The sequence below is a fragment of the Bombus vancouverensis genome, chromosome 8, assembly GCF_051014615.1.
Source record: "Bombus vancouverensis nearcticus chromosome 8, iyBomVanc1_principal, whole genome shotgun sequence".
NCBI classification, from domain to species: domain Eukaryota; kingdom Metazoa; phylum Arthropoda; class Insecta; order Hymenoptera; family Apidae; genus Bombus; species Bombus vancouverensis.
Window position 1 is genome coordinate 11,279,934 of NC_134918.1, and position 27,381 is coordinate 11,307,314.

The following is a 27,381-nucleotide window of genomic DNA, read 5'->3' on the forward strand; positions in this document are numbered from 1 at the left end:
TTTCAATATATATTTTAATTCAACGAGAAAATAATTAACTGACATGCATAGGGAGTACTGAAAATGACAACACGTCAGAGAATGTGAAATTAGTTGACAGTAAATCTCCTTGTCCTTTCGTTCCAAGTACTCTATTCAATCATTCTCGTCTAAGTAGGATTATATCAGCAAAGCGAAAACAATGGCTTCTTAGGCGTACGGATCGAGCTTAAGTGGTTTAAATTTTGACTATACAAACGATTCGAAATTCTCACTCAGTATACCTCCTTAGATAAACCGGCTTTAATTATTCCGTTCGTTGCACTACAAAATTTTCATATGAATTAATCAAATTGTATTCCGATGATATTAATCCACTGTTTAAAAACGATAGTTCGTAGTTATAATCGTTATCTTGATATCGACTTAAAGAAATAGAACTTGCGATAAAATGTTTTGTAACGCGTTACAGACAGTTTCGCCTAAAATAATCGTATCGGCCGAAATACTTTAACAAGATAGAAAGCGTGCATGCTGGGAAAGTAGCTGACCTCTCACCTTATTTCGTGCGAACTGCACCTCAGCTCCTTTGTAATCCCAGCACGCGAATCGAATTTAAGAAAGCCAGCGGCTAGCAGTTCACAAAGCTGCTAAAGTTCTAGTTGCACTTTCTATATGTGTGGCTGCTACAGGATGAATGCTTGAAGAAATTGTTACGATTCTCTCACGTGCTATTTGCTGACGGGAATTTATGTGCCGTTAATAAATGAATAAAAGAAACCTCGACGTACATGTAACGATAACGCATGCGACAACGTCTACGGGAAAACGGACGAACAAAATAATCTGCTCGTAAAGATTCATGTTTCAATCGAGATTCATACTCGATTCGACGATTTTTACCTGTCGACGATTTTAAGCGATCGTTGATCGAAGAATATCCAAGTTCGACTAACGGCAGTAATTTTAATCGATGTCCACGTCATTCGTATTTACCTGTTTGATCTTGTAAATGGAGCACAGGTTGGTGGGTGGAAATACGGGCATCAAGGAAGAGGAGTCGTTTCGTTTCTTTACGGCGAATATAGCGGAAGCGGTGAATAGTTTGGCTATGCGTCTTGGAAATCCCAGCACGCGAATCGAGTTAAAGAAAGTCGAGGCGAGTCAGTCAGTCAGTCAGTCAGACAAGCAGCCGGTCGTCAACGGTGGTAGTTGGTGAAATCGCAGGATACCGGCTCTGCTCGTCAGTACCCTGTCAGAGGACGCAAGCGCGCTCGCGCCCCTTATCGAGTTCGAGAGCAAAAGCGACGAGTGCCGGTGGTAGTAGATGTATATATCTATAGAACGTGCATGGGAATAGGTGGGAGAAACGGAGAAAGGGAGAAAAAGCTGTGCGAGAGGCAGAGAGAGGAAACGATAGAAGGGTGGAGGGTTGTAGGTGGCGGCACACAGCCGGCTTGGAGGCCGAAGGGAGAGAAAGAGAAACGGAAAGGGGTAGAAGAGGATAGAGGACGAAGAGGAGAGAGGCGGGTGCAGCTACGAGTCGGGCGCCACAGTGTTTGTCAGTCCTTCGTATGGACATCACGTCTGACGCGGCTGATAGTCTACTCGCGCTCTGGCATTCGTGTATACGCGTAAGTTTTGGCGGCATCTATCACCTTCGGTCCACGACGTGTCGCGCGTCAAATTTCCCGTCGATGAGCTACCGGACGTGTCTATGCTCGCTCGCAACTCAATCGCCTCGTTTTGTCATCGTCATCTCCACGAGTAATTCGAGGATTAATCGGCCGATCGAGATGTGAAAACGCCGAATTGGAAGCGATGTGGCTTCCGTTGATGCTGCTCGCCTTGATGGCGAGTAGTTCCGCGTGTCCAGATTTATGCGAGTGTCATCAGAGTGCCGCCGAAAGGGACCTACCGGCTTTTGTAAATGTGAAGTGCCGTGGACGTGCGCCAGGATTATCGGAATTGCCGATTAAAACGAGAAGCTTCGCGATAGACGGTGCGGACGAATACGAAGTGATCGGTTTCTTCGACGAACTGGAAGTGAGCGATTCGTTGAACGATTTCGAAGTGATCGGTACGTTGAACGAATTCGATGCAAACGGTACGTTCGTCGAGTCGGATTCCGGCAATTCGACGATTCTTCCCTACCTCGACGACGTATCCGTGACGAACTGTTCGTTGGTGTTCTTGAACGTGTCGTGGCACGGCTTTGAACGCGTCAGAGCATTGAACCTATCATGCAACAATCTGGCACGGTTGAACGATGTGCTAGTAGGCCGTGTGACGAATATGAGCGAGCTGACGCGTTTCGACTTGTCTGACAACTCGCTGACAGACGTGAGTGTCGGAGCTTTTAGGACGCTTGCGGGATTGGTGAGGTTGAGTTTGCGTAGAAACGCGATATCCACCGTGCACGAGGATGCGTTTCAAGGATTGGATCGGTTGGAGTATCTCGATCTATCGGACAACAGGCTGGCGGATTTGCCAGATAGTGCGTTGACGCCACTCTATTCGTTGCAAAAGTTGGATCTCAGTGGAAATCAACTACAAGTTTTGGGTGCCAGGTGGTTCGAGAGTCTCGACAGACTAAGAGAGCTCGACGTTTCGAGGAACGGTTTAGCGCGGGCGGCTTCTGGAACTTTGCAACCGCTTCCGGGATTATCGATACTAAAACTCTCGGAGAATCCTCTTAAAGAAAGAGATGTCTCTCTGCTGTTGGGTACTGGCAGACGCTTGGAAACTGTGGATGCGTCTCGTACAGGTTTGGCAAGAGTTCCAGCTGCGCTAACGAGATCCGTCAGAGCGCTCAGACTAGCCGGTAACAAGTTAACCACGATTCGTGGCGGTGACCTCGACAGTTACCCCCTTTTACGGATATTAGATATCTCGGAGAATCGATTGATAGACATCGAAAACGACGCTCTCGGACGTTTAGAGGTTCTCGAAGAATTGGATATTTCTGGTAACGTTCTCGTTAAGATCCCGGCCAGTTTACCGAACAGTCTTACAAATTTGAAGCTTCAACGAAATAGGATAACAACTTTGAAAATCGACGATCTACAGGGACTATACAATCTAAAATCCTTGACGTTAAATGATAACGATATTAACGCGATTGAGGTGGGAGCGCTCGGTCAATTACCGGTACTCGAAGAACTTGATCTATCTGATAATCCCATTAAAACGTTACCGGCTAATACACTAAGTGGACCAAGTAACCTCGCCAAGCTTCGTATGTCAGGATTAACTTCCCTCGAACAAAAGCAAGAGGAACAAAGTGATATGGCGTTTCCAGTACCTACGCCTGAAAGGCTCGTATTCCTCGACGTATCGAGAAGTCCTGTTCTGGCCAGACAGCTTTTAGCGGATGACGCCGCGCTGTCGGCTTGCAAGAGCTTGGTCCAATTGGACTTGTCTCGAACTAACAGCACCAGTCTTAGATTCGATCTACCTTACATGCTACCTCAATTGCGTATTCTCAACTTAAGCGCAAACCATTGGGATTGCACCGAAGATCTGTATTGGCTGGGTGAATGGTTACGGCAGCACGAACAACTAAATAAAGGTGTTCAACCGGGTCAATGCGATACTCCACGGGAAATGTCAGGATCACTCCTATACGAATTGCCATCACCGCCGAGCCCTCTTCCTACAACCGTACCAACCATAACACCCACCGCTTCCACATTATCGATTCTGTCTCCGATCGGACGTACATCTCATTTTAATAACCTAAACGCGTCTTCCAACGTTACCGACGTCGGTTCTCACGACGAATCTATTACCGTTAATAACACCAAGCAATCAACCTATAGAAACTCGAGTCACGGAATGGTCGGTTCTCATAACGCCACCGAGAACTCGACAAATTACAAAACGAAACCTGTTCCAACGTTGCCGAGTAACGAAACGCGTTATTACGAAGCACCTACGTCGTTTCGAAACATAACAACATCAACGACGGAACAGAAGGAGCGAAACTCGAGCAAGAAAGTTATCGAAATCGATCAGACTTCGGCGGAGATTAAAAATTCAATTATGGACGTCGCCGGGCTGCCGTATCGGAGAACGAACGAAGACAAACCGTCAATTATTAGGATGGAGAACGAATCGGATCCAGGAACTATCGATAATCGTATAGACGGCAAGAGGCAGAAAAGCAAGAGACCGAGTAAACTTAGCGTATCGTCGAGTAAGATCACCTCCTTGAAGCTATCTAAACTTGCGTCGCTAAAGGAGGAAGTAGAAGAAAAGAAGACGGCCGAGAAATACTCGAAGAGACTGAACAACCTGACAAAAGAGAAGTTGGTACTAGGGAATACTCCTGATTCAAATACGATAGCAGAGGAATTGAATAATCGAGCGACTGATTCCGACGCGAGAGTCTTCGAGGCTTTATCCGCTGGTGCTCATCCCGGAATGTTGGTGCTGGCTGGTGCAGCCCTCGGTGCCGCAGCTGCGCTCACTGTAGTGTTGTCGCGACGAGCCACTGTACGCCGAAGGGATAGGTATCATCGTCACGAAAACATCGAAGTGCACACGCTCACTCCGACCACCGAACTTTGGTGACCAGAGTCTGAATATGCTCGATTGTTCAACAGAGATAAGCAACTAGACGCCGAGGATTACGAGAAACGTGTTGAAATTTTGTCAATATTATCTCAGTGACTACCGAGAACACGACTAACGGACGTGCACTACAGGAGTATGCTAAAGTAATCTATTTTTCATCTTCCTGTTAGTTTCCTTCTATTTGCTGAAACTCGAACGCGATTTCCGACGATTAGCCGACGCGACGCAACCAGTCAAGCGTCTAGAAGATCGAACGTCGACGTTCGATCTCCGATAGACGTTCTTCACGTGAAGAACCAAGGGCCAAGTGATAATAACTCGATAACTTTAAGAATTGAATAAGAGGTGAATTGAGTAGAGAAACTTTTACACGACGGAATCAAAACAATTTCAAATTCATTATTTAGATAACGGTTTATCATGAAAGAGATAATTTCCCGGTCAGCCAATGTTCCTTTCTGGCAATGAGTCACTAGAGAACGCAGCAGCGTACAACTGTACAACGCTCGTTTAAGGTGAGCGGATGAACGCTGAGCAGTTCCGACTAAGATGTACAAAGCTCAAACAGATCACCTTCTGCAGGAGAAAGCTGAAGTAGTTCCCGCATAACCACCAGATTCGGCTTTGTCCGTCGGGAAATACCGGACATACGAGAAAGTTCAGCGAAGGAAACTGTTGGCCGAAATCCCACGGATTCTGCGGAACATCTCTCGATGCGAATCTCGAGCGAACGATAAACTCGAGAAGTAGTCGAAGCTCAGTCAAATTTCGAAAAATCAGTGTTTCATCGAGGAATTCATTAAAACAAAGACTGCTTGCTTAAGAGGACCGTATCGAACTGAACACGTTCGTGACCAAGAAACGGCTTGAAATTGGTACTCGATGCAGTACCCTTTCTTTTAGTATTTCGCGAGAAACCTCATCCTGGTGTGAGACGATGAAATGCAGACAAAGACAAAGAGAAACCGCAGGTGGCAATAATTAAAAATCGATGCGTTGCATCAAGCTCAGGCGATCGGAACGTTAAATAGCACACAGTGACAATAATAATTGTAACGTGCCGCGTTTCTGGATTGGACTTTTCACCGTACGTTTAGGACGCTTCCGTGACTCGGTAGAAGTGCGGCTAGGCTACGTACGAGGAAAATGTGGTGAGAAAGGGCGAGAAATGGGAAGAAGGCTTGAGAGAGAAAGAGAGAGAGAGAGCGACGAAGATAGAGGGAGCGAGCGAGAGAGAGAGAGAGAGAGAGAGAGAGAGTGACAGCGAAAGAGGAGAAGACGGAGAAAAGAAATTGATGGGACACAGGAAACGTGCTGGCGTGAAATTCGCGGTGGCGAATTGTACGTTTGAATGACAGTGCGAGACGGGAAGCGGAGAGCGATTGCTGGCCGGAAGAACTTTTATCGAACGCTGCGAGATCGAATGAGAAAAAAAGGTGTGCGAAGAAGTAGTGAAGGAGAGGGTGTGAGAAAGTATGCGAGAAATGAGCGAAGAGTTAGAGAGTAAGAATGGAAAAGAGAAGAAGGACGAAAGAGCGAGAGAGCATGAGAGAGAGAGAGAGAGAGAGAGAGAGCTTGAGAGAGAAATGATCGCAAGGTGGAAACCGCTCTCAACAGCGGCCACACCGAGTGTACAGAAACGTAGCTTCCGAACTTAATTCTGGCTTGGCCAGTTGCCAAGACTCCTTAACAAACAGAAAAAAACAAAGGATAAGAGTGGAAGAGAGCAGATAAGAAATAACGAAGAGGCTAGACATTATCTTTCTTAAAATAACCAGTGTCAAAGTACCGCTATGATAATAAACCGATGTACAAAGATGCAATTTTTTCGATTCTTTTGATCGCCTTTCACCGATCATCTTTTTGTTCTACCAAACGTTGAACATTTAATCACTAGACCTAGCTTTATTTACCTATATTGATATACAGCTATTTCTGGTATATCATTAGGGATCAATAGAATTTATAGATATTATTAAGTGTATTTTACATTTATTGCTTTAATTTCGAAAAAGAATACGTATGCAGATTGGCGTCTCTTTTAAGAAAGATAATTTTCTTCAAAAGTAATGACTACAAAATGCAGGTAAGTTAACTCTTACTAATATCCTATTTTACTCCTTCTCGTTGTCAAGCCAATGCTTTGTTCCCATCAAGTAAATCTCAATATTCGATGTATTTTTATTCTGATGTCAGAAATTTTATTACAATGCCTGACAATATGGAACATTTTTGCTTCGCTTTGCGAAGCACGTAAATCCATACCGTTCTACGCATCTGACTTTAAATATTTTCTAATTTATCTCTAGCAGAAAGATAATTGCATGCTAGCCAGACTTATTGATTTTTGTTGGTACATTTTAATACTATCACGAAATTTCAGTTAAATACGAAAACTTCAAAAATTTTTGTTAATTGTACTGTAATTTATTATTGCATAATTATGTACATTTCTGTGTACATTTAAATACATCCCTCTTCATAAATAGTAAGATATATTCTGGTTTAAGTAAACTTCATAGAAAAATTTGAAAAAAGATCTAAAACCAAATAGTAACAAATACAATAAAAAAAAAGAATAATATAAACGTCAGAATTGATTAAAATAATAAATAGATTATTTTCAGATTTATTTCGAATTATGTATTGTATATTTATTTAGAACGTGGAAATAATATTTTTAGTATGATATTAAATGCATGAATTCTTCATTCATTTAAGATTCTATGATCTCTACCTATCTTAATCTTAGGTTCCAAATGAGATGAGAATAATTTCAACTTTATCGCATTTTTTATTAGTTTTCTAATGCTTATGAAAGCGGTGTACATATTTACACATCTTTAGTTAAACATATTTTTCAAAATAACATTTTTAAATTAACGAAAAAAATCATGATTTACAATATACTTCGTTATAAACAGGCATATCAGAAAAGTAAACAAATCAGAGTTGAAATATACCATACTTTCTGATAAAAATATAAATTGAAGAGATACATACTAATCTTGATTTACATTATGACATTTCCTTACAAATGAACGTATCGTACCAGTAAACAAATAGTTGAAATATATCAGAGCCCGGAAGCGGTATCGGTATAAAAGCGCGATTAATTTCGCTCTAGGAAACAACACAATTAGCTGCTCCTTAAAAATGAGTCTGCGAAACGTGCAATTTATTATTCGTCCACGAGAATGAGTTCCATCACCAGACGAAAACCATCGAGCTCATTAGCATGTTAATCGCCGCAACAGACTAATCCTATTACACGACAACGTCGTCAAAAAATTCTACATCCTCCAGCAAATTAAGGAGATGGAGAAAGAAAAGAAGTTAGGAACTCTTGAGAAAAAAGATCGACAGCTGTCGGGAAAATCTGTGCCTTTCAAGATACAGCGGTATCCGCTTCGATTCGAGATACAAGGATTTCACGCTTTCAGCCAGTTATCGGGCAAACAGATTTCCTGCATCTGCCGCCGCGCGTTTCGCGTTGGCTTCTTTTCTAGAAAAGTAATCTGACGGAAACCATAGGAATCCGTGCATTTAAAATGATAAGCTAATGGTTTACCATGCGACCATTCCTATAGTGGTATTTGCTGTATCGCGATATGCTTAAATTGTTATTTTTGTTAGTTTTTATTATATTTTTTTTCTTTTTTTTGGATATGATATTAATATTTACAGTTGTGTGATAAAGTTTCTGGTTAGGAAACATTATAATATTTTGTTGATATTTTCGTTAAAAATCAGTTCATTAAAAATCTTTTATCCGCTTAAAAATCCCCCATTATTTTCCATGAATACGCGCTACCCTTTGCAACAACAGTTTCCTCTTTTTGCTTTAACTGCGTTCGCTGCAGAAATCCATTTTACAAACTGTATTATCATACAATTAAAATGAAAACCGTTTCGACGTTATCCCGGTGCAAAATTTAATTTACAAATTTTATTTTCACCTTTACATTAAAGCAATTTTCGGTGATTCAATTATTGACCCTTCGCGAGTTCATGCTCGCCCTATATGATGTACCGCGTTCATTAAGTTAAATGACACGTAAAACTAATACCATGCCGGCAACTATTACAATAACAAAAAAAAAAAGGTTAACGTTACGACAAAATGACCGAATAATCAGAATTTCATTTATTCCGCGTCTATAACAAAACCGAAAAATAGCATAAAGGTTGGTAGACACGGGTTTGTGTCGTTCGTTTTCCTCATTAACTCGTAAGAGTCATTCACGAGGAGAAATGTGTAGCAACGACGTCGACATGGAAGTACGTGGGAGGATGCTGAATATTTTCAATTCAGCGTGCTGCCATTCCACCGCAAGGTTCGCACCCATAAATTTCGATTTGCAAGAAATTAGAGAGAAAAGCACGGCAAAGCGAAAGAGGGGGGGGTGGCGGAAAAGTTTAATTTTCTCTGTCTTAATCTCAGTAATTTCATCCCGGAGGCTGAGAAGTTCCGTTCTGCAACGAACGTTAATCGGGTTGTTCGCGGCTCCGCAGACAAAAGCGATAACCAGAAAACATGCTTACCTCCCCCGTCAAAGAATCAGATAACGTCACCGGGCGAACATTAAAGGAAAAGATGGAGGAAGAAACATGGAGCGTGTCCGGGGATACAAAATCACGAGACTTTGAAGCAACGTAAATGTTACTACATGAATAATTCGCAGCGAACGTTTCCCGGTCTCGTAGCCTGCGGCTGAATTTCCTGGAACATGGTAACGAGACCGCAACAGGGGAAAAACGATATTTAGGAGGGCCGGAAAAGCAGCCGGCACGGAACCAAGCGATCCGTTGCGTAAGAGAAGAGGGGGAGAGGAAGCGAACGAGAAACCGTTCCTTAAAGCCGTTGTTTAAATTTCCTATGGAATAACCCTTCGCAGCAGTGCAACTAGGAAATTTAATCACCGTATAGCGGCTCACCCCGGGCTACGGAACTGGCAAATTCAGTAACATCTTGCAGAAGTTCGTTATCCCTACCCCTGGCTTGCGTTCGATTCCGGTTTACCCAGACGCCACTGCTATTTCGTAATATTGACTTCATCGATGAAAAACAGAATTCAGTTTCTCAACTTATCTGCATTCCCAGCCGTCCCCTCCGCAATTGCTCCTTTAGTTCGTTCTAATATCACGCCAGGCAAGTCAATTTAGTCGTTGCAAACACGCGGAATGCCTTTGTAAATCACGTTATACCAATCCCTGTTAGTGAGATAGTTAAATGGCAATTTAAGTTGAGGGAGCCGAGGTAACAAAGTACATAGTGTGCAAGTCGAGGATATATACTATAAAAAATCTTTATACAAAGAATAGGCTGGAATTAAATTAGTTATGGGACAGATCAATTTTATTTTATTGGTAAAAAGAACGGAATAAGCGATCGAATATAGATGCCAAAGTATGAGATACAGAGATATACTAGACGTTTAACGTTTTGAAACGTAGCTTAAAGTTTTATGAAAACATAATTCACGGAACATCGTAATTTACATTTTAATCTTGACATAATTAGATCAAGTAGATCGCATCATGATAGAAACTAACGAACGAAAGAATATCATCCACGGGTAAGTGAATAAGAAAACAGCGACGAATTGGACGACAAGATACAAATAAAACAAATAAATAATTAAGACAAACTGTGGCTATTATAATTTTATATGAAAAGATATTGAAAATTTACGAAAACTTTAACTTTCGTGAAATCGTGTGCAAACGCTTCACAGTCTGGGAGAAATTAATAAATCTTATTCAGTAAGCAATAATTTGTCAGATGTGCACGTTGAATGATAAAACGGACTCTTTAAACGGCATAATTTTACAGAAAGCGTATAATGAAGTAAATGGCACCCGTTCCATCGCTTTCTCTCAGCCTTGCGCTGCTTTTCTCACTCCTCCCTCTTCTTTAATGAGCTAACTATTTCCTCGTCGTCGAGTCAAACGTTTCCTATATCAGCGAAGTTAAATACGAAACCCGACCCAAACTAATTATCCACGATACCTCAATTAATCCTTCTTGCTAGCTGTAAGGATGCGGCTATTTGATTTCTCACTTATGTACAGGGAAAAAGTCTGTAACAAACAGGTCAACAACGTTCGTAATCAGACGTGCAACTTGGAAAGTATGAAGTAAAAACATCAACGATACTGTATTACTGGTACTATTACGCTTTACGTCCATCATTGTCAGAATTATTGATTCCCTTTCGGAAACAACTGAATAAAATCCTATTCGTAAACAGACCATGGCAGACGTTCATTAGTGTAATTACTGGACCTGAGCGAGGTTGATGAGTTAGATATCAATGTACATTCAATCATATCTGCGCGGAACAGGTGATTTTTAGTAGATAATGGATATGTATACCCTCATACAAAAGTTGGAAAATGTGTAGTTTAATATTTAGTCAAGTAAAGAAGTGTTGAAAGTTGTAAAGAAGTGCTATTTCATTCGATATTTAGTAGGGTAAAGAAAGTACGTATAGAGAGGTGAATATTGATAATTTTGTTGTAATATGAATATAATTCAAAGAGTCTACTCAATTAAATGACGTGTGAATATTGAAACAATATTTGGAAATTTGAAATATTATTATTACATGTCGAATATAACATATGGATTTTATTATAATATGTATACAATTTTGCGCATCTGAATCAAAAAGGGAATTTTTAATTGAAAATATATTTCTCCTGTATAATATAAATTTGATGCTTCCTTTCAAAGACAATTAAATATTCCATGATATTTTCTACTAAGACAATTTCCACGCGAATTTACAAACGATTCCACTTTATATTATTGAATAATATAAAGTTTGGATGCGATCTGAAATTTTCTATATTATTTACAAGTTTAAATTTAAATAGCTTCCTTCAACAAGTATCGTAATTCTTTCGACTTTCTAATAAATTTATCAAGTAGGAATATCAGCTAAGCAATTATCAACGAAACAAAACCCGACCATTCTCAGTGCACCCACTCTTCACTTGATAAGTTCGAAAAACCGGACTATCCGTAACTGAGTTTCGTTGGCTATCATACTTAATCTCGATCGATTACTGCGGGACACGCTACGAAATCAGCTCTGTTGACGCTTTCCCCTGAAATGGAAACATCGTTGACCGTTGATGTTACAAGGACTCAGGAGGAACGTAAGTTTGGCCTGACATTGATCGGGAAATAGTCTCCATGATACGGTCCTCAACGCAGACGTCGGAGCCTCTCCCATGGACACCGGAACCAAGGTGAACTAGGTTTACACAACGGCGAGGAGGTAAGAGATCCTCTTCATTTTATCTCCAGTATCCGCAAACCGTCCCTGGTAACCCGGGCTCGCTCTCCAACCAGCCCCAGGAGCTCGCCACAACCTTTTTATTTCCCTTTGAGCCGGATGCGATCCGACGTGCGAAAAATCTGGCCTGCTCGCATCCGATTAAACTTATAATCAAACACGTCTAACACGCGAAGTTATCGAATCGTTTTCCCGCTTCGTGCGGAAATTCAGTTTCAGATATATCACGAGGAAACTGATTTATCGAATGCTGTCTACGGGAGGAATCGCACAAACGCTGAAAAGGCGAAAAGACTCCGCTTCTTATTATGACATCTATGGTTAGTACGCCACTTTAGAGAATTATTTTCTAAGTCAACGAAGGAATTTTTATTATTTAAAAATGTTTATAATTTGCAGATTACATTACACTGCCAGACATATGTATTAGGGCGTTTATAATGTAAAATACTAAATGAAATAAAATGTGATAAGGTCTTTAAATAATTGAGGCGAACATTTTTTTAACAAATGACCTAATAATTAATCACCACTTTACTTTTATCCTTATTCTTTGTATTAATGAAACGCGAATGAAAATTTCTACGTACCCATTATACTGAAGCTTAAATATTCTTCTTGACATTCTGTAACGTTTCACTGATATTCTACCGTTTGTCTTTTTCGCTTGGTCTCACTGCATATAAAAAGCTAAAATGTCGGGTCTACTTGAAACGGTTTCATTTTATATTGGAAACAGTGCTCTCGTATCATCGATATATACATATAGCATCATATATATATAACATGTATTTGCCTTTAGTGTAATAGAATTTTAAGAGAAACAATAAAGTACTTTAAACATTTATTTAAATTTAACTTATTGGTAAAATTACTTTTATACATATTAAGCTCCAAAACATAGACAAACTTCTTAGTAGAAAAATTAATAGTGTCGTACTGCTGATCATTTAAACCTTTTAAAACAAGTTTCTCTTCTTTTTACTTTTTAACACATAAATTTTTCATCTGTTTATGAATGACAATAGCTAAATTTTTCATAATAAAGAACTAACAATGAAATTGGGCGTATAATATATCTTTTATAAGATACATAGATATTTTATTATACAAGATATCGTAACTCTCGAATTAGGAAAAATCATGATTAAAAGAATCAAGTTTAAGAAAATCTAGGTTTACATATATCGCGACATTTATTTGCATATTTCAAACGAGACTGATAATGACCACAGTAATATAATATATTTTATAATCTATTGAAAACTCAAAGAAAGCTAATTTAAGCACGATCTTTAAAATATAAGTGCATTTACTTCTATAACATGAATTTAGACCGATTTATTCCTTAATCAATGATTGCAATGGTCAAGAAGAATTATGACAATGTAACAGCTGTTCTCAAAGTTAACTTGGACTATATTATCCCATTAGTTCCGATAACGCTATCTCGCAGATAGTGAACAGCACTGGCAAACAATTTTTAATTCTTATTTCCCATTGCTCCACTGACTGTTGCCTTTAATTGTTAAATATTTAAATAAAGTGTAATCCTCGTTTACTACCGCTAAAGATCATATAGCAAGTATAATCGCGTAATCCAAGAATCCTTTCAAATTAAGCCAATGCGCTGTTTACAATTTTAGATGCAAGCAAACAAATAGCGCAACGTCTTCCTAAGTAATACACGAATAACTCGCCTAAACAATTACATTACGAGACTAACATAGATTTAAGCAATTAGCAGTAAAGATAGAAAGGGGGAAAAAGAGCAACGTACGAACTAGCAGATCGCGAATATGTCACGCGAGAGAAAAGGAGTGGAACAAAGTGCTGTCGCAATTAAATGTTCATTAAACCTATATGTAGAGCTCTCAGTAGAGAAAAAAATTAGTGAAACGTATAACGTGGAGAGCACGTTATAATACCTCCATTTTTGCATCGCTACGCGTGTCCAAGAAATATGCGACGCAGTTTTTAATCATGGAACTGTACCGGATAGCAAAATTCTAGAGATATTATGATGGTATATAATTGGAGGATATACTGAAACTGAAAGATAAACATAGAAATGGTTACAACGTGAGAAACACCATATAATTATCCGTTATGTCCAATAAATTTTTGCAGTATTAATCCAAGGCTAAATCGAAAACTCGATGGAAATTTATAATTATGCTTCTGTGTATGTGGCAGTTCGCCGCTCTCATACTAGTACATCTTACGATGAAATTTTACATAGCTATTCTACATTCTACGTTGAATTATATGATATCCAACGTAGAGTTTGTTTAATGTTCTATGATGTGTACATCGGTTTTATACAAGACAGAAAATCGCAATTAAAACTCGCACTTCGTGAGAAATTGACATTTTTAAAATCAGTCACGACAAAGTACAGATTTACTTCTGCTCCTCTACTCTATACATTTACAGTCTCAATATTTTTTAATCAAATTTATCCAATCGTTAAACTGAAGTAAAATAGATAAGATAAATCGATTACGATAAATAGTTTGCTTCAAAATTATATTTATATTCGTTTGTCCCTCTACAGGTATACACAAGCATTTTGTCATAAAATATCACTAAGAATTTTTGTAAGGAAATATATATATTCTCAATATATTTCTTTATACTGTTTCATGATTTACCTTCCTCGTAATTTATTTACTTATATACGCGTATAATACGCGAGACAATTTCCTGACGGCTTAATAAAAGTAGTCCTTCTAACGCTAATCTCCCTGTTCGTTTCTTAACCATACAAATAACAACACGACAATCCCCTCTTCTCGTAACGTTCCATCCGACACGATCGTTTCCTCGCCGCACTATTTGCACATTTCGGTGATTAAGTGTCCGCATTTATCAGAATCCGTGTCGCTGTTCGCCCGTCAAAGCGAAATCGCGTGTAACACGTTTGCCTGACAGGTAAATGTAAATTCTTCCTTCGTGAATATGGAACGGTGAAAATCTGCTGTCGACCGATAACGTTTACATCCCCCGCGTCCCCTTTTCATAAATGATTGACGCCCGTAAGCGACAAGCTCTGAAAAATAATCATGCCCGCTAATTGACTTTATTATTTACGCGAGTGTATATTTTACCTCTGGGCCGTGAGTCTCGCTAACCGACCACCGATCAACATTTCGAATTATTGAAAACACGAAGCAATAGCTGGTGCACAGCAGTGGTTTGGATGAGTTCATGTGAAACGGCCATGACTACCTGACCGCTGCAATAATTGAAACCGATGGCTCCGTAAAATTCTGATCGTTCGTGACATTCTACCACCGCTGGTGCTGCGTGGCTCTTCCTCTCTTCCTGCGGAAACTCCGAAGATCGATCCAGATTATACAGGAACACCGACACCGAGAACCCGGCATTAACCAATGCCTGGGAAATTGATCGAATATGAGCTGGAGAATCATTCCGCGAGAGCGAAGCTCGCGTTAAAAAGAATACCAGAGATCCGTGCCATTTGCGAATGCATCGGCAATGCCTGCTGCTTCATCCTGATAATACACGACCGTTTAATCCATGAGCCGGCGCGTAATGAGAGATGAAAATAGAGAAGCAACTTTCAAATCGTTCTGAAGGAGGTAAGAAATCAGAACTCGATCGATCATACGAATCAACCGGGAAATTGCAACAGCGCCACCGATGTTACCGTTATTACGTCACGTTATGATGGAATACGGTGCGCTCCGGAGGTTTTATTTGATACATGCAGGCGCACTTTCTATGCAAATACCTAACGAAATTGTACAATGCTTTGATGAATTATTTTCTGGTATTTATAAATTTCCAAGTGACTTTACTGAATCAATTTTGGAATTTCGAAACTACCATCTTTTTTATATGTACATATTTTTATCTTTAACCCTGTTCGATCGCATTTTTGTTTATTTATGAGAGAGAAGAGTTATAATTGATTACAGGCATTTGCCTTTATCTGTAATCTTACAACTTTTCATTTTTATAGTTGTCCACGTAATTTCAATATGATACTTACAGCGCGAATGTGTATACATTTATGAGAAATTTGAAGATGCAGAAATGCACACAAGACATATAATAAGCATAATAATAATACATTGATAGAATCCAATAATGTATCAAGCGAGTAATAACGACAAGCGAGTAACTAAGACCAAAAGAACATGAATGTATGAACAGATATGTATAGTTTTCAACACATGGCGTTATAAAAAATAATATAGTTTTAATTCATTTATTAATGTTTCACTATATGAACTTGAATTACACGATTTTAACAAAATTGATTAATTTTATAGAAACTACTAAGCGATATACAATTTCACTTCTATTTCTTTAAAAGGAAATATTTCCTTTTCTGATATATTTGCACCGCTATTGATGGAAATAATTTGAATTAATAACGAAATCAAACTGCTTGCAATTAAACAAAAGAACAAACAAACAGTATTCTCATTAAAAATTAAATAAATTCAACAGAGACGTACTTGCAAAGATATAATAATTGAATTATCTGCGATGCTTGAAACAATGCAGCTAAAAGTTATATAAATGAAAAATGCTTTAGAATAGGTATGATTTAAAGAAAAGATTAATTGTTCAAACGAAACCACCAGTCAAACGCGTGCTAAATTAATTTGAGAATGTATCCATTAATTAAATCAGGTAAACGAAACTGTTCAATGCCTTGTTAATGCGCTAGCGTCAGCGTATTTGCATAAAAAGCAAAGCATGAAACAAGTTACCAGCCATTTCTACGATGCCGCACATACCAGCGATTCAAACAGCAACCACGGCTTGCAACGGTGATTCAGCTAACCACAGATTTACTGTCACGCGAACTATGCTTCCGTCTGGTCATGTGTCCGAAATCATTTGTTATCTGATTTCATGAAATAGTTTACATTCTTTTTAGCAAATTAGCTTTCTCATTTAATTACATAGAATTAATCGAAAATAAATAACGTCTTTATTGTTATGCTTTATTTTCAACTAATTTATAATTAAAAGTGTACACTGTCGATTTTTTAAAAATTGTTTTAAAAAAATCTTTGAAAATGATGACGGGAATTATTTAGTTGATTTGATCAACTAGCGATAGGTATGATAATTATTTACGAATTTAATCAGGTTTAAATAGCCAAAATTGCCTGTAATTACACTGATCTACCAATATTTCTACTTAGTCGTTATTATTTAATTTCACTGTAATTGCTACAAAATTCGTATCTCAACCTTCCTATACAATTGAAGTATGCAATACTGTGCAATAAATTCTATAACTCTTTATGTACTATATTCTATTCTATATTGCGATTTGTCAACTTACTAACATTATTAGTTAATCAATTATTTTGTAAGCAGACACAATTAGGTATAATAAACCAAGTATTGGTACATAAAAGAAAAACGACCAAATACAAAGTTCTGTACAATATCAAATTTCATAAAAGGAAAACAGATAAAAGAGGAAATAAATCAAAAGTTTCCATCATACGTCGAAAAATCTAAAATGGACATGAAAATTTACTTTACTCCTTTCAATGTTTCCCAAAAATTTCTTTAGCTGTCAATTTGCACAGTAGATAATAGGAAACTCGATCATAATTCCAGACGTATTGTTAAAATTCAAGAAGAGGATTATTCTTTCGATATGAGTCAAGTTAAAGAAAAGAAAAATAAAATTGTAAAAACAACAATTTTTTACAGTTATGGAAAACAGTAAAATTCATTCTATCCAGTCTGACGAAGATATATGCTCCATTTTAGAGATTCAATTCGTTACCTTTTTGCTGTTACAAAACGCAATTCTTGGCGTCCGTTAAATCGCGGAGAACCACCGAAAATACGCACGGCCAATCGATTTATTTCCTCGTATATTTCAGGATTACGAAAGTCCGAGGTCGAAATCTCCGGGAATATTTACGGCTTGACGTACGATACATCAAGTGATAAAACCGGACAAATCGATCTCTTTTAATATCGAAAACTATCCTCGAAAATAAAGATTGTGGTCCGATGAATCTCCAAATTATAGATACGTCCAGCGTATCTGTTACAGGTTTAACAGAAAGAATGGGACGAGCATCGCTATCTCGGACAAATTTTTATAGCTCCCAGAGTATTCTACCGCTGGAAAGTTGAAAAACCATTTCACTTACTTTGTAAGAAGATTCAAGTTTTTCTGGAAAAAGTATGTGTGGATATTTAAGTTCTTACACAATTTAAATGAGTTTACACTCGTATACTTACAATGAAAAAGTTACGTTATAATTAGCGACTTATATTCCTCTAAGATGTTTCGACAAATTGATACTTAATATGATACTGTTAATTCCTTATACTCGTATTCAACCTCCTATAGCCAAAAATTGCAAGCAACATAGAGAACTGATTACCTATAAGGCTAATCAACGAAGTATGATCCCTCTTTCGATAAATTAAATGATTTGATGATAATAAAATAATATAAGAAGGAAGATCAACCCTAAATTCAAGAGAACATTTTTAATTAAATGCAAAACTAATTAAATATTTTAAATCTATCTATATGAATGTAAGAATAAGAATGTTGTCAAAATTTGAGCTAATAGTTTCACATAGGATTTGTAAATAAATAATATATAAAAAACGATTGAGTAACAAGATAACAAATCAAATAAAGCATTTCAATTAATGACAGAAATTAATGTAACAGAATTGAGAAAAAAGGAACTGCCACGTAATTCTTATCATATAAAACAATTGTTATTTCTTCTTCTGTAAAATATAAGTACCAAAAATAAAGAACGCACAATTGTTAATACTTTTATTGATCTACATTACATAGCGTTACCAGAGTTCTATCCTTTCGTGAAATAAATAACAGATAATTGTTACGATTTATTAAGCACGATTCAAATATCCTTTTCATAAATAATTTCAATAAGTCGAAAAATATTACCTAGATATGAATTAATCGTTTAAATAATCTATAATCTGCAGATATTGGATCACATATCACTGAAACAAAAACACTGATATATTACGAACATAAACATCGCAGGTAATAATAAAAAGCAATAAGACTGTTCGTTTGCAAACGACCAATAAAAGATACACGGAAAGTGAAGCTAGAAAAAAGTTAGGCGGACCAAATTAGTGGATATTAATTTGTAAGAAATATTTAACTTCTGTTTCCCTTGTAATATGTAGCATTGAAAGCACATATTTAAGACGAGTGGTATATAATTACGAAGTGTAATCCCGAGAGAAATTCATGCAAGGGAATGGATAAAGAAGTGCAGCGCGTTTAAAGAAACGGTAAATACATTCAGTGCAATCTTACTCGACAATTGTGCGTCGAATAGACGAGATATTAATAATGAACGGCGTCCGAAAGAAATGATAAAAGAAGCATAATTAGTTAAGTAACCACAAAAGTGTAAAATGCGATATAATTGAATGGAAAACATCAAGCGTAATTAAAGTACATTAACAGTTGAATTTCTTTTGAAAGTAGGTACATTAAATCTGTTCTGAAATAACTCAGAAATTATTCAAAAATAAATCAAAACCATCGAGAAATTACTTTACACGTTTATTAAGTCTAGAAATGATGCAAATATTAGGATACTTTTTAATATTTATCAGATAAAATTTTTATGTAATTCTTTCACGAAAACCATAATCTACATATTTTTAATAAATTCTTTATAGTTTCATAATGTTTCTCGAAATATATAAATCAACCCAACAGAAAATAATACTCTTTGATTCATAATTTTAAATACACAGTTTCTAAGTACATTAATAGGTAATACCTTCCAATATTTTTTCATGTGAACGCCGTTGCAAATATATACGTACGTATTCATGCAATAAAACCCTATAATCGTTTCAATACAATGGTTAGAAAAAATCTCTAGAGATATTAAAATGATAATTCTAAATGCAAACTGGATGCAAACGAGGGGTAATATGCATACTAGGATCTTCGAAAAGCTCACTAGGTTCCACATTTTTATGTTACTGCTCGACGATTAGAGGCGATGGAGTTTCAATTATTTTCATAACAGCATAGCCACTGAAATGACTTCCTCCAGAGAGCCAAACTACTTTCCCAATATAAGTGTCCGGGATTACTTGAACGACTTTTATTGCGGTCGTAACCGCATACCGAAGCTAGATTTGCATTCTAGGAAATCTCTCATTTATTCGCCCAGTAGAACGGGGAAAGATCATGCAAATTACGCCAGAGGAAAAAAGTATAAGAATCAAGGCAGAAATAAAGTTGATGAAACGAAATTCCGTTAATTAAAATTTTCGTTGAAAGCTGCCAACTGAGAACTAACGTTTCAGACAGCCACAGCGAAAGAGTTTCATTTTTTCCAAATTAATATCATTTGCATACAGATCTCGATACATATACTAATGTCGAACTAATTAAACATCGAATGAAATCTTTTGAAATACGATAGTTAGAATTACTTATTCAAAAATAGCATTTCGCTTTTATGCGTTCATGGAATGTCTTCATTTTTGAAAAAGTAAAGGAGAATATAGTAGCATAATGAAATATTCAATTACAATATTAAATATCTACGAAGTAGTTGTCGTCAACGGAAAGAGAAAGAAATAATCTACCTTTTAACATTAATGGACAGACTACATAAAATATTCATACAGATAAATTTTAAAACATTTTCAAATGCATATCAACCTTTGTATGATCTTGATTTTATAAAACATATCGTAACGTGAACTTTAATAAAAAAAATCGTCTATTATCGTCATCGTGAAATTCTCTATCTCTTCTAGAAGGAATTGTTTTTGAGTCAGTGAATTTTACAATTTTATCTCGTATAATTTTCTTACAATCACAAATGTATTAAGAACTACTGCAACGAAAGAGAAAATCTATTCTGTATTTGTTGTCGTGATAAATTATATAAACTATTTCGAAATAAACACGTGATCAGCTCAAAAGTTTTCAAGAAAAAAATTCGCGTATCTAACCTATGTCACATTGTTCGAGAATCGACTGTACTAGTAAAAAATATTTTCATCAAAAAACAACATCATTTTAAAAATTCACTGAATATACATCCGCAAATTGCCATATATATATACCTCAGTATTAATATTTCTTTGCGTATGCAAATTTCATTCATCATTACGTCCTCTCGAACCCGCGTACGAAATTCATTCTCCTTCGTTAGACATTGATTCAAATGCTATTATAATTACCAAGCGGAAAGACGATATGGCATTGAAAATCATAAAGGCAGTATGTTCAAAAGGGAAAATTACGAAAAGGGAGAAAAAAACACAATTCCCTTGATCGTACATTCGTCGAATGACAACAGTGGAGGAAACGGCTCGAGATTCGAATAATTAATCGTGCAACACAATGAGAGACCATAGACCCCGAACAGCCTTTGAAATATCTACGAACTTATCGTTTGAGAAGCGAGCAAATATTAATGCAGCTTATTACTCCAAGCAAAGAGTTCGCCCTTTGTTTGCTACCCACTTTGCGCCGGAGACCAAGGGAAAGCGAAAGTGTCTGAGAATCAGACGAAAGCTAACTGGGCGCACAATCTGATGGACTTCGTCAAGCGAGACGAAATGATTAACCGGGCATTAATACTTAATGATTAATTAAGCGTGTGACATTGTCGTTACGGCCAATCTTTTCTACAATACACTTCAATACGCGTATACGACTGCTTCTATTCGAAACCTGAATAATAGACCTTTCAAACATGAATTAATTACTACCCATTATTTCTAATTTGGTAGTTATCGACTATGGAGCTATTTGCGTCAATAATTTCACATATTACCTCGATAATACGTTTCATTCAAGATATTCCATATTTCGATGGTTTTCCATTATTCAAGGTTTCTTTGTACTTGAAATATTATATCTCATATAATTAATTTTCGAAATGCCAAAGTTAACGCGGGTTTGAGCACATTGTGTATAGTTTTATATATCTAATTAAAAGAAATAAAAAAGGTTTGAAGTAACTAACTGTAGTTCATAACATAATAACTCTTTTATATAATAGTATAAATACTGTAATAACTCTATATAGAATGAATTCTCTACTGTAATTCTAGCATGATTATGTAATTAAAAAATGAAAACGAAATATATATCGTATAAGTATTAATAGTGGTTGTAACAATATTACGTTTATTGTTTCAAAATCGACCACAATATTGTATTCTTCAACATTTGTATTGTACTATTTAATTAAATTACTATACTCTTTATTTAAATTATATATCTATCGACTTATTAATAACAAGTTACATATTAGCATTATGCGGAAATACGCAATTATATAAAATATAGATAATGACCGGAAACAATGTCTAACCCTTTCTTATGTATTTATTAAAAAGATTTTAATATTAAAATTAACTAGTCATCAGTGTATCCGCCACGTTTCAGTAAATGTCAATGTTTCTACTATATAAATATCTATAATATTTATAAATAATATAGAACATGCTTTACCCAAGCCACCTAAAAAGTATTCAAACAAAACTCCAATCGTGTTATTCTATATTAATTTCTAAACATCAATTCAAGAGCCGCAATATGTAATAACAAAAAAACAGAATCATCGAGAGATCTCTCATCGTTAATACAAACAAATGAAATTATATTCTAGCGAAAACAAATATTAAATACGTGGATACTTTTAAACTGTAATGCAGGTATACGAAATCAGAGAATTCAACATCTAATTTTCTAACGTTTTCATACAAAGTATAAAATAGTCGGCGCCCGTTCCATGACACGAAAATCTGAAAATCTTGGTCATTACCTCCCATCCCTCACTGCTTGCCTCGCTGCTTTTTATTTGCTACGCTTTATTCTAAATGGCGCGAGAGATTTATTAATAATCCAGCGCGTAAGAAGAAAAAGCGACAGAACGAAGAGAGAAGCAAAGAACGAGCGACGTCAATTAAATTTACGGGACATGGCGAAGTATGCATCTCCGGAACACTTTTCCACGATGAAAGGACGAGTCTCTGTCGGCGTCATTCGTGAAATTTTATTTCTATTTTATTTTACAGCCGGTTCGCCACGGCTTCGAGGGTTATTGTCGCCTCGGTGCTCAATTATGGCTACTTAACTTTTGTGGACCGTCGTACAAAACGCTATTGGAACGGGGCAGTTCCAACTACGCTATGAACTCGAGCTTTACGAGCCGTGAGAAATCAGTTGGAACTTTAGCTCGGGAACACGATTACGCGTATCAGTTACGCGTACGAGACGTACTGTTTTAATGAACAAAATATTCCAAGAACGGCACGCGGGTCGATTGATATTTTGCCGTAGCAACGTATTTCAAACCGTACGTATATTTTACGTATATTTTAAAAAATATGACACGAAATACATATTGCAATAAATTAACTCGTAAAATTTCAATGATACCGACATGACGTCTTTTGTATGGCTTTTCGATAAATTTTTCTCGTGGTAATAAATATTTCAGGATGTAACGAGCTCTGTTCATCGATTTCCCGATTTCGAATGCAACTTTTAGTGTGTTATGCGTAACAAACGAAAATATAGGATATCCTTCTTAATTATTTATAATTCGTACACAAGTACAATTGGTTATTGTTATTGAGAACATTTTTAGAGACTTCTAATACGTCAAAATTTATATAGTAAAAGTTTAATTTAAAAAAGAGTTTATTTTTTTAATCAAATGATTGAATTATTATGAAAATTGTACTTATTTTGTACATATGACAAGAAACGAAGTTCTTTAAGAGCTATTACAATAATCAACTTAAATGTAATTAATATTAAGGAACTAAGAGTAAAAGTTCCGATACAATTTACTCGATTCATTACTTTCCTTCATGGGGCGACTCTCTAGAAAGCTCTCCGATTATTACACCTTCAACGCGACTATACCAAAACATTAATAGTACCCAAAATATTTCATTGCGTTGTGCAATACAGAATTAACATAAATAATAAAATTGAAATAAATTCAGAACAAGACACTGAATTTGTAATACCACGAATATTAGAAACGCGCAATATAAAAATCTATTCAATGTATCCTATCGCGAAACAATTATAGATTTCGTCTATTTCGGTTAGGTGGTGGCGAATTCACGAGGGGGGCACATACTCGTCAGAGTTTACGAGTGATAAAGCATGAGAAACAGCCATAGAAATAAAGAAATACAAGATGGAATCTTGTCAGGAAGAATTTTCCGCAAGGGGTGCTAACGGAAAGCCACGAGATCTCATCCGGGACTTCGTAACTCCCTCACGTCCCTGTTTTAAGCCATCTTCGTCGCGGACGGTCTTTACGATTTCCCGAACCGTGGATCAGATTAAAGTAAAGCCCTGCAACAGTTTTGCAGAGCTTCGTCCCTCGCAACCCCTTTCTGTCCTCCTCTATCCTTTCATTATAACACCGCGTTCACCTAGTGTTGGGTGGAACAGTTTCCGAACATGGTCGTGTGGAGTATAAAGGATTAAATAGATTGGAAGATTGCGTCATTAAAAGAGTTCGATAAATTTTCGTAACAGACGATGGATTCGCCTGAAATAACTGGAATACGAAACAACGGTAATATTTCAATCCAAAGTTAATGCAATGGCCGGCGCTTCTAAAGGGGTGCAACGAGAAACTGAACGAAGAAAACTGTTTCCATTTTTCTTTGATATTTATTTAGCGTACCGAGCACGGAGCGTTCATTTCCATTAATCTATCCTTCTGTGCAAACACTTCAAAAAGGTATTACCCCGTTTAATTGAAAGCGTTGGCTGATTTCTCTAGATAGGGAAAATTTCAATTTGAAAGCGGCTCTTTGTCGACGACTTTGCCTATGGTTCTCTGAAAAGCAAGATCTATCCTGGCGTCATGCCTTATAGGCGGTCACGGAAGAAAACGGGCAAGTCTACGAGAGAAACAGCCACGCAGTCTTCCTGTATTTGCAGAAAGATCCTTTGTCGAGGACGCTTGTACTGTTTACAGTAAACACCTACAGAAGGTGGGTGACATCAAAGGTAACACAGATAATTGGTTCAAGCAATACCTGTGCTACGTTAAGCGACAGGTGAAGATTGAAGGATTATATAGGCAGCACTGGCAAATGTAATCAGCAGGAATTTCGTGTGACGTTGCTATGTCAGATATGCATGCTTATAATATATGGATATCAACGTTCACATGGATCAGGTCTATCCCGATTAACCTAAGATACATAGCAACTATATCAGTGATAAGGTAAAGTAGGGAAGGAAATTCAATTTTCCATCGTTATCTATCGTTTCGAAATTGAAGAAAATCGATGTTTTATCGTCGTCTTTGAACAACTCTTATTTCTCTTCATTCGGTATGAAATATTTAGCCATTATTTCGTACAAGCCTGTACGATATAGCTTTACTTGGAAAAGTAAAAAAACACAGTGAACTTCAAATATGTCAATGTATCTTAAGAAATGAAAAACAATGCCCGATACGATATTTGAACTAAGAAAGATCAGTAGTCAGACAAATCTGATCCGAATGAAGTCTTTAAAACGATGTCGCGTTTTTCTTCTATAACCACTTCAAATATAATCAATGTCGAATCATTTATACGACAAAAAAATTCAATTATTTCCCCAACTGTGTTGCAAGTTCCCCATGTAGGCCACAAGATTGGACGGATTTATCAAGCGCTCGACTACAAGTATGAAATTATTATTCTCGACAATTCTTCGTCGTCACCAACAGGGGTTGGTCTACTCAGCCAGCAAAGAGGGATTATTTAACCAAATCTAGCCAAAACGAGTTCCTTTTTCTTCTGTCCTCCCACCATTCTCTTCCCTCTACCATTCTCGATTCCTAACAGACTCTTTAAGTCGCTCGTTCAATCTTGAGTGGCTGCCACCAATTCCTCCTGCCTACAGTCTAGAGATCAGGCTAACGTTACTTCGCTGAAATCTCCTTCCTTCTTCTCTTTTTTTTTTTTCTTTTGATTTGCATAGAATTTCGGCGGTTAATATCTAACGACAAAAGAGTGGCATAATCAGCGATTTCGATAAGCGATCTTGCCTCGTAATGATAGTCGTTTCCTTCTTTTTATATTCTTTGTTCTGTGCCGTTGTCGAGACAAGCGTACGAAAGTAACAGCTCACAAACACGAAAACGTGACGCAATAACATGGAAATGTTTATACACGGCCTATGTTTATAGTTAAATATTTGCAGTTTCATATTCTTCTCCGGCTTGGACAAATTTGCGAGGATAAACTGCACATTGATGTGAATCGGGCACACATTGATGCGATCAACTCCGGCAACACATGGTACAGTTAATATGGATTTTATTATATGAGATCCATAAAACTCTCCGAGGCGCATTAAGCGGTTCACGAGTTGAACGTGAAACAATTCTTCAAATTTACGCGAAAAGGTTTAATGCACATGATACGAATTTGTAAGTAAAACGAATGTTACATATATATTTATTGTATATATAATATATGCTCTTATTGCTGTTTATGTTGTTTATGAAATATGCATAATGACAAAACACGAATATCTAATTTATTGTGATTTACATTTTATTGAAGTATAAAACTTCTTGAAAGAATTTCCTTCAAGTTTTATAAAAATATACGCTAGATTCTCTATCGAAATGCAATTTAGTTTCATTACTAGTAATAATTGTTTCAAGAAGTACGTACATTATCGCGAAAAGAATCTAAAAATATAAATGAAAGTAGTGAATAGACAAAAAATCTCAAGATGAATTTAATGATGAAGTCGTGCATAAGAAGCTAAGCTGAAAGTATGTAATCTCATTTGAATAAGTCTGATCAGGAGCATTAAAGTTACTTCGACGTTGAGAAATGTAAGACATAAGACTTTCATGTATACATATGCATTACCACTTATAGTCAAAAAAACCCTTGATAAAAAGTAATAAATACCGGCTATACAAAACTATACAGAGTAATTGAATAAAAGCAATAAATTATCTAAATATATACAGAATCAAATGTTTTTGTCGTCTCGTACGTGTACGCGATTTTTCTTTCATGATTTTCCTACATATTCTACGCGCGGAAGAACGAGCAGGTATTCCATATTTTGACTCGAATGTTAATTATAAAAATTGAGGAGGCTTTGGAAAAGGAAACGCCTGCAAAAGGAGCCGAGCATGCTAATGATAAACGCGTATTTTTGCTGCGAAAAGTCATGAATTCCGATTCATGTTTATAAAGTGCGAAGTTATGAAAAGGTATAGATTGTGTGTGTGTATGCATAGCTCAGCGAAACGGGTCTGCTGTTGAAAGAATATCAATATCGAGAAAGTACTTGTCGGAAAGTACGTCTCTTGAAAAGTTTCGTCAGGGAATGTAGACAATAAATCTTTTGTGAAGAAAAATACTTTGGTTAGGGGGAGGAGAGCATCATAAAACAATATAAAGTCGGAAATAACGAGAAAAAGGTAGATGGTGTAAAAGTTGTATCAACGTGATAAAACAA

General features: G+C 36.8%; 2 protein-coding genes across 2 annotated transcripts in view; one reads left to right on the forward strand and one right to left on the reverse strand.

Moving 5' to 3' along the window:
• The window catches only part of timeout (circadian regulator timeout), a 273,868-nt gene that overhangs the window by 215,303 nt on the left and 31,184 nt on the right, over nucleotides 1-27,381 (reverse strand). The gene's annotated exons all lie outside the window — the stretch shown is intronic.
• LOC117155870 (uncharacterized) lies at nucleotides 1,550-6,373 on the forward strand. Its single transcript, XM_033332343.2, has one exon. The coding sequence runs from the start codon at nucleotides 1,801-1,803 to the stop codon at nucleotides 4,552-4,554; it is 2,754 nt and encodes a 917-aa protein (XP_033188234.2). The 5' UTR covers nucleotides 1,550-1,800; the 3' UTR covers nucleotides 4,555-6,373.

What these genes read in the sequence shown, in the direction of transcription:
- LOC117155870 (XM_033332343.2), top strand. Translation starts at nt 1,801, where the DNA reads ATGTGGCTTCCGTTGATGCTGCTCGCCTTGATGGCGAGTAGTTCCGCG.